This window comes from Enhydra lutris, unplaced genomic scaffold (assembly GCF_002288905.1).
Source record: "Enhydra lutris kenyoni isolate GAN:26980312 unplaced genomic scaffold, ASM228890v2 scaffoldscaffold106, whole genome shotgun sequence".
NCBI classification, from domain to species: Eukaryota; Metazoa; Chordata; class Mammalia; order Carnivora; family Mustelidae; genus Enhydra; species Enhydra lutris.
Window position 1 is genome coordinate 218,171 of NW_019154190.1, and position 7,603 is coordinate 225,773.

At 41.0% G+C, this 7,603-nt stretch overlaps 1 protein-coding gene across 1 annotated transcript; it reads right to left on the reverse strand.

Moving 5' to 3' along the window:
- Positions 1 to 2,809: 2,809 nt before the first annotated feature.
- Positions 2,810 to 3,781, reverse strand: LOC111139403 (olfactory receptor 11L1-like). The gene has a single exon (XM_022491647.1). It carries the CDS (start codon positions 3,779 to 3,781, stop codon positions 2,810 to 2,812), a length of 972 nt encoding a protein of 323 aa, XP_022347355.1.
- Between the last annotated feature and the right edge of the window lie 3,822 nt (positions 3,782 to 7,603).

The following is a 7,603-nucleotide window of genomic DNA, read 5'->3' on the forward strand; positions in this document are numbered from 1 at the left end:
TTCTTCAAACCTAGACCTGCATTTTCTGTGCTAAAGGAGAGCTGCTACCTGATCTCAAAAACATAAACCCACAGGTTAAGTCCTGTGATTAAGTCCACAGGTGAGGAGGTCTACAAGTCCTAACTAATTATTTGAATACCCATCAGATTGCAAAGTCCTCTCCCTTCTGTCTCTCACAGTAAATAAATGCTTCTCCCTTTGAATGCTGATTTGAGTCATATTTGTCTCAGATCCCTCCCTCTGCAACCCCAGGCTGTCAGTTATCACCTGGATATCCATTCCTCAAGTTTTCGCTCACTACTGGACTCTTATTGGAAGTGTTCAGACTTACTCAGCTGCTAAAATCTTACCTCTTTTGAAACACAGTGACACTTCCAATACTGGGCTCAGTTTTATCTCAGGGTTCACTTTTATCTCGCTCTTTCACGGGTGCATTTCTCAGGGTAATTGTTTGCATACACACAACTGCTTTCCTTGGAAGCCATTCCCATTCCCATTCCATTCTCTTCCCCCTAGAAGAGTCAGTACAATCACCTTACGAATGCTCTCCCATTTATGTGGTTGCTCCTTCTTAGTTCCCCTCAGCTTCCTCTTCTCTACTAAAAATTTATGTTTTGTAATTCCTGCATGCTCTTCTGTTTTCAAATAGGATCTACATGTAGAACAAAACAAAACAAAGCAAAGCAAAAAAAAAAAAAAATTCACTTTCAGCCAAGCTACTACTCTAAGCTCCAGATTTATGTACCCAAATGTCCATTTGAAATAATTTTTTGAAATCTTTCATATGTGGTCAATAATCTTTCTCCCCTTACACAGAGCCAAATTACCTATCAAGCTTAAAATTAGAAAGAAGCTTTTGGTAAGATAGCAAGTCTAGTTAAACATAGGTTGCTTTCAAGATATTTATCAGAAATGACCATATGAGATATAGGATATTTGATTATTTCTTCATATTATATCCAAAATCCCAGAGTAATGATACTTTCCTTTCTGTCACCAACTTCCTGCCCTATCTCAGATTCTACTGTATCATTTTCCTTTTATTCAATGTTTGAAATGGATGGGTCTGATAAAGACTAACAACAGTCCTCACAGGTCAGATTCTGGAGGAAGAGGAAACAAGGGTTGGAAGAAGGAGGGTAAAAAGAATTAAAAACATGTGCCAAAGGGTCAAAGTGCACTTACCCCTAAAGCTCAGGGATTGATGTGGAACGTATCACAAATGGGCTACTGGACTGGGAAGAGACTACAGACTGACCCCACTGCATGGGCATGAGTGAATGAGTCTAGAATTTTCATGCCTAGCCTTACTATCTGTGAGGCATCATCAAACCTAAAATCTAGCCAAGCTCCTCTCTCATGTGGATTACTGCTATGACACCAGCAGGTCTTGCTTTCTGTCACTCCTCTCTCTAAACAGCAGTAAGATTTGCAAATGCAAAATATATCATGTCATTTCCTATTTGATGCCCTTTGATAATCCATCATTTGTCTCAGTGTAAAATCAAAAACCCTTATAGGGCTTTCAATGATCCAGACTTGTCTCCAAACTCATCTCCTTCCTCTATCCCCATGTTCCCCAGGCTTCTTTTCCTGACATTCACACCATGCTCCCTGCCTGGGATACCACCTCCATTCTTATTCTCATCTGAAAGTGTAGATTAAAGTACAACATAAACATAGAAATCATTCATAACACTCTATGTTGATTCAGACCTTACTGTTCCATGTAGATAAACCTGCTTATACTCTATTGTTTCACAGCAAACATCACAAATAGTCATAAATCCATTACTCCTTAAAAAAAAAAATCCATTACTCCTTGGGTAAGGCATTTTATGTGTGTGTGTGTGTGTGTGTGTGTGTGTGTCCTTCAATACTAGAGGCTCCATTCAGGCCAAATATCCCTTGGCAGTTTCTTTACCATTGTGTCCCTGGGCAATCAGACTGCAGGAAGAGGACTGGCATATATAAAGGGCTTGGAGATAGCTGTAGAATTTACGAATGAGATAGAAGGCAGGAGTAACAGAGGTCTTCTAAATATTGGTTGAATAAAAGAAAGTTTGACTCCTCTCTTCCCTCCTTCCTCCACTCCCATCTGTTATTCTTCCCTTCCCTTTCTTTTTCCCCTCTGTTTGCTTTCTTGCCCTTCCTTCCACCTCCCTCCCTCCCTCACTTCCTCCCTCCCTTCCTTTCTTCCTCTTTCTTTAGTGTTTCTCTTTCTTCCCTCTCCACCTGTCCCTCTCCCTCCATTTATGCCTCTGGCATGTTCCTTCCCTCTCCATAAAATAAAAAGCATTACAAAGTTAAATTCCTGTATCTAAATCCTTGGCACATCAAAAACCCTTCTTTGTTCTTGTCACTGGAAGTTAATTTAGGTCAGTAATTATTTATATATCTTCATTCATTCCACAGGCATTTAATAGTCACTAATAGCACCAGGAACTGAATCTATAAGGCCAGTCTCCTACCAGTACTTAAAAGTTGTAAAACTTTCTACCAGCATGCTTTATGAACTCAGGAGAAAAGTATGTAAAATCTGAAAGTAATGTGCGAAATCAACATGCCCTGAAATCATACAATTAGATTCTCATCAGAAGATGAAAGACTCAAAGGTTAGAATTGCCCCCAAAATCGTTTAATAGAGGCTATTTGTCTTCTGAACAGTTGTTGGCAAGGGGCCATGATGAAACTCTTTCATTATGGCTTGTGGAATTCCACACAGTGCCAAGGATGCATTTTGGTTTGAAGGCTCCGAACTTGCCACTCACATATTCCCCAAATTAATCCACTGTGTGATATTTTTTAATTACCTAACAAAGAAACTCCCCTTCACTCTTACTCCATAGATACTACACTTTTTTCTCACGACTTTTCTAACAACCTCTTTGAATTCTTGGTTCCTCAAACTGTAGATAACAGGGTTCAGAAGTGGGGTGACCACAGTGTAGAAGACAGAAATGATCTTGTTGATTTCAGGTGACAGGTGGTCATTGGGGCAAACATACATGGAGATCATGGTCCCATAGTAGATAGTGACAACAGCCAAATGGGAGCCACATGTGGAAAAGGTCTTCATCCGTCCAGATGCTGAAGGGATTCTCAGTATGGTAGATACGATGAAAACATAGGACACAAGTGTAAGAAGAAAGCAAATGCACAGCACTGCAAATGACAGGATGAAGATGACCATCCTAGTAACATACACATTGGAACATGAGAGCTGCATGAGGGGAGGGAGATCACAGAAGAAATGATTGATCTGCTTAGGACCACAGAAATCCAATTTGGAAATCATTAGGCAGGGCAGAAATCCTGTGCCAACACCTGTCAACCAGGAGATTGCCACCAACCTGGTGCAGATCTCAGGACTCATCAGGAAAGAGTAGTGGAGTGGGCGGCAGATGGCCAGGTATCGGTCATAGGCCATCATGGCCAGAAGAAAGCACTCAGTAGCCCCAAAGAACACAAAAAAGTAAAGCTGTGCCATACAGGCAGGGAAGGAGATGGCTTGGCCGTGAGAGAACAGGTTGGCTAGGAGAAGGGGCACGATGGTGGATGTATACCAGATCTCCAGAAATGAGAGGTGTTTGAGAAATACATACATGGGTGAATGCAGCCGCTTGTCCTGGCTCACCACTGCAATAATAACAACATTTCCTGTGACTGTGAGAAAGTAGATGAACAGGAAGATGGCAAAGAGCAGTGTCTGCCATCCAAGAAGGTTCTGGAATCCTAGCAGCTGAAATTCAGTGACACTGGACACATTTGGGGGCTTCATTGTCTGGGGAAAGGAGAACATTTTGGAAAATCACTATATAAAAGCCATACAAATATTTGTAGCTCTTCATGTTTAGCAGTTCAGAGGCTACTTTTTTATAGTTGAGATCTTTGCATATAATGCTTTATAAGGACAAGCTTTTTATAACAACAATTTCATCTTGGTTTTATAAGAAAATATTTTGATATCACAAGCTGAATGTGGATGTTAGGTCTTGGAAAGAACCTCAGCAAATTCCATTTCTTGTGTTCTCTGAAATTTAGAAGTCTCAGATCCAAAGATAAAAACAAAAACAGAAACAACAGAGCAAAACAAAACAAAACAAAGATAACAAAACAGAAGGAAAGCAAACTCGGAAACTAAGAATAACAAAAACAATTTTTTTTAAGCAGGCACATATGGATGCAATGACTTTCTTTTCTTGCATATGGGTTTTGTCTGATATAGAAGTCAGACATAGCATATCTCCTATGACATCTTGGGGAAGTTTATTCATTCTCCTTTCAAACAATATTTATGGATACCTTGTTCAGTATGTGTGTGTTTGTGTGTGTATGTGAAGCTTTGTGTGAGCTGACCTTTACCTCCATCAGTGTCCTTTCTTGCCCAGTTGGATACCATGCTCTGCCATTGAGCATGTATCCTGTATACATTAAATATGTCACCTTCCCTTTGCTTTCCTTTCATTCATTGTCAAAGCTGGTCCTGGTTAAAAGCAACATCCACCCACCATTCACGAGCTTCCATGCAATAAAAGAGATGAGAGACGACACAAAATGTTGTCATTTTAGAATTTATAATCAAGAACTTCAGTGTCTTTAATGCTGTGGAACAATAACTCCACCCTTCTTTCAGCTACTTACTCTTCCATTCTCTTGAGTGCCTAGTTCTTGTATTTTTTTTTCTCTTTTCAAATTTCCAGCACTTCCTTGTGTATCTATACCTTCAGCAAAGGTCCTGTTTGTTCTGAAGAAAAACCTGAAATCCTCCAATGGGAATATCCAGATACTCAGGCTACTAAATTCCCAACCTCCCACCTTCAGTTGCTCTGCATCGGCTTCCTACATGTTACTCCAAATGGAAGGCCTATTCCTAAGTTAAGGCAAATCCCTCCACTAATGCTTTAGTTCCTCTACACCCTCCAGCACAGTGGAAGTTTTTGCAGACATTACACTTTCTAACTCCCCCAAATTAACAATGGTCCTTCTCTGCTAGATCTTTTCCTCAGCATGTAAACAGTCTTGTTTTCTCTCCCTTTATAAAGAACAAACGGGGCACTTGCGTGACTCGGTTGGCCGGGTGACTGCCTTCAGCTCTGCTTATGGTCCTGGGGTTCTGGGATTGAGCCCCACATCAGGCTTCTTGCTCAACAGGGAGTCTGCTTCTCCCTGACCCTCAGCTCCTCCCCCCAACCCCACCTCCCCGCTCATGCTCTCTCTCACTCACTCTCTCAAATAAATAAATAAAATCTTTCTTTAAAAAAAAAAAAAGAGGAAAAAGATAAGGTCTTGATGTCATTCTGTTCTCTAAAACCTACTGCCCTCATCTGTCCACTCCCTTGTACTCCATCCCTTCTTGAAGGTGTTGTCCTTGTCAACTGCCTGTACCCCCCTTGAATCCACTGCAGTCGGGGTTTTCCCTCGGCATCCACCAAAATAGTAATGCCATATTTCAGTGGCTCTTCAAGCATCCCTAGTGGTCTTAATCTGTTTTCAGCATGGCTGAGCTGTTTCCACTCTGTTCCTGGGTCTATTCTTATCACTTAGCATGCCCAGCTACGTGCCCTCTGCATTCAACTCCAGACCTTCCACATTGCATATAATGTTTAGCATCTCTCCACGTCCTCAAGCCTGTTAATGTAGGACATCAGGGTTGAATACCTCTTCATATACCCACATTCCCCTTGAGGTCTGACACAGGCTCTGGATTATAAATGCTATCACCTGGCCCTCAGCACCAAAATGTGTTTATCAAGCTTGAGGACAAGCCTCATGGAAACAATTTCTCTATTTGAAAGCACACTGACATGTCTAATTAGCATCTGGAACTTAACACTAACTAACTAACTAACTATTTTTTTCTAACCCGTAATCTGTCTCCCACATCATCTCAGTGGTTACTCCATCCTCCCATGTGCTCAGGACAGAACACTTGACTTTTGTTTTTCTCACCCTAGTATCTGATTTCTCACCAAAATCACCTGGCTCCACCTAAAAATCCTTGCAGAAAAAGCGCCACTTCACCTCACCTGGATTGTTCCTCTCCTTTGTGGCCCGTCTGCATCCATCTGCCCTTGTTCAGTAAATATTCAACAAAGCAGCCCGAATGAAACTTTTAATTAATACAGAGGGAGGAAGGGGGGAAGGGAAGAAGGGAGGAAGGAGGGAAGAAAGGAAGGGAAAGGGAAAGGGAAAAGGAGGGCAGGAGAGGGAAGAGACAGAGACAGAAGGGAAGGAAAGGAAAGAGGGAGGGAGGGAGGAAGGAAGGAAGGAAAAAAGAAAAGAAAAAAAAAAAGAAGAGAAAAGAGGGAAAGAAAGACAAACAGAGGACAGCATGTGTTTCTCCTCTTCTCTGAGCCCACAGTGGCACACAGCTTGAGGGGTTTACTGAGAGCACACAGTACTGTGGATCATTCCTGATAAGTGAGTAAATCAATGTGGCCAGCCCGCTTATGCCCACATCAGGAACCAACAGTTCTCTTAATTCACTGTGGTTTTAGTTCACTATTTTTGCTGTGTTCTATTTCTTCCTCTCATACTTGAGTGAAATCATTGGGAATGTTATCTTCATTTGATCATGAAAAATTCATAAGGGGTGAAAACATTATCTTAATAAAATCTATGCACTTGTTCCCAGGGATATGATACTGGATGTCTCTTACACATACTGAATTATGTGGTATATGATTTCTTAAAGCTTAAGAAAGAAAAATCCAAAGCCTTCCCAGTAGAGCAGCCCCTACTTTTCTCCTCCCATCTCCTCTACAATCTCTTTGTCCACTTTTATCCTACCCCATTCTGCTCCCAGCACTCCAGCTCCCTTGGTATTGTTCAAACCACGTAGGTTTTGACTCCTTTTCAATTCAACACAGTCAGTTCCCTGCGATATTATCTCTGTATATTTCTAGGGGGGTCATACCCTATACTGCTCAGATACCTTCTCCATGGTATCTTTTCTGGTTTCTTTATAGCCATTCTGGGAGTTTAGGACTTCAACTCAATGTTCAATGCTAGAAGGACCTTAATTATATTAAGCTAAAAAATAAAACCAAGGAGCACCTGGGTGGCTCAGGGGTTAAAGCCTCTGCCTTCAGCTCAGGTCATGATCCCAGGGTCCTGGGATTGAGCCCCACATCGGGCTCTCTGCTCAGCAGGGAGACTGCTTCCCCCCGCTCTCTGCCTACTTCTCTGTCTACTTGAGATCTCTGCTTGTCAAATAAATAAATAAAATCTTAAAAACAAACAAACAAACAAAAATAAAACCTGGATCAAATCAAAATGAAAACATCTGCCTCCCAAAATGCTCAGTTCATATTAGCATTAAAACCACCAGCGTAACCTCAGATATAAGTTTGGAGGTTTCTTTGAAATTATATGAAAATAAACATTAAAACTGGTATTGTTGCAATCCTGCCTAGAGTCAACTAAACAGCCTTTGGCTCCTTAAAAATTCATTCTTGGTTATTTTTCCATTACTACAAATGTGTATACTAAACAATTTAGGCAAGACCATTTACTTAGTTTTCACACGGATAGAACATCAGCAAAGGCAGAAACTGCCTTGATAATGAGGAAGAATTTATTGATATCTATGTAATTTGAG

Coding starts and splice junctions, on each gene's coding strand:
- LOC111139403 (XM_022491647.1), bottom strand. CDS start 3,781: ATGAAGCCCCCAAATGTGTCCAGTGTCACTGAATTTCAGCTGCTAGGA.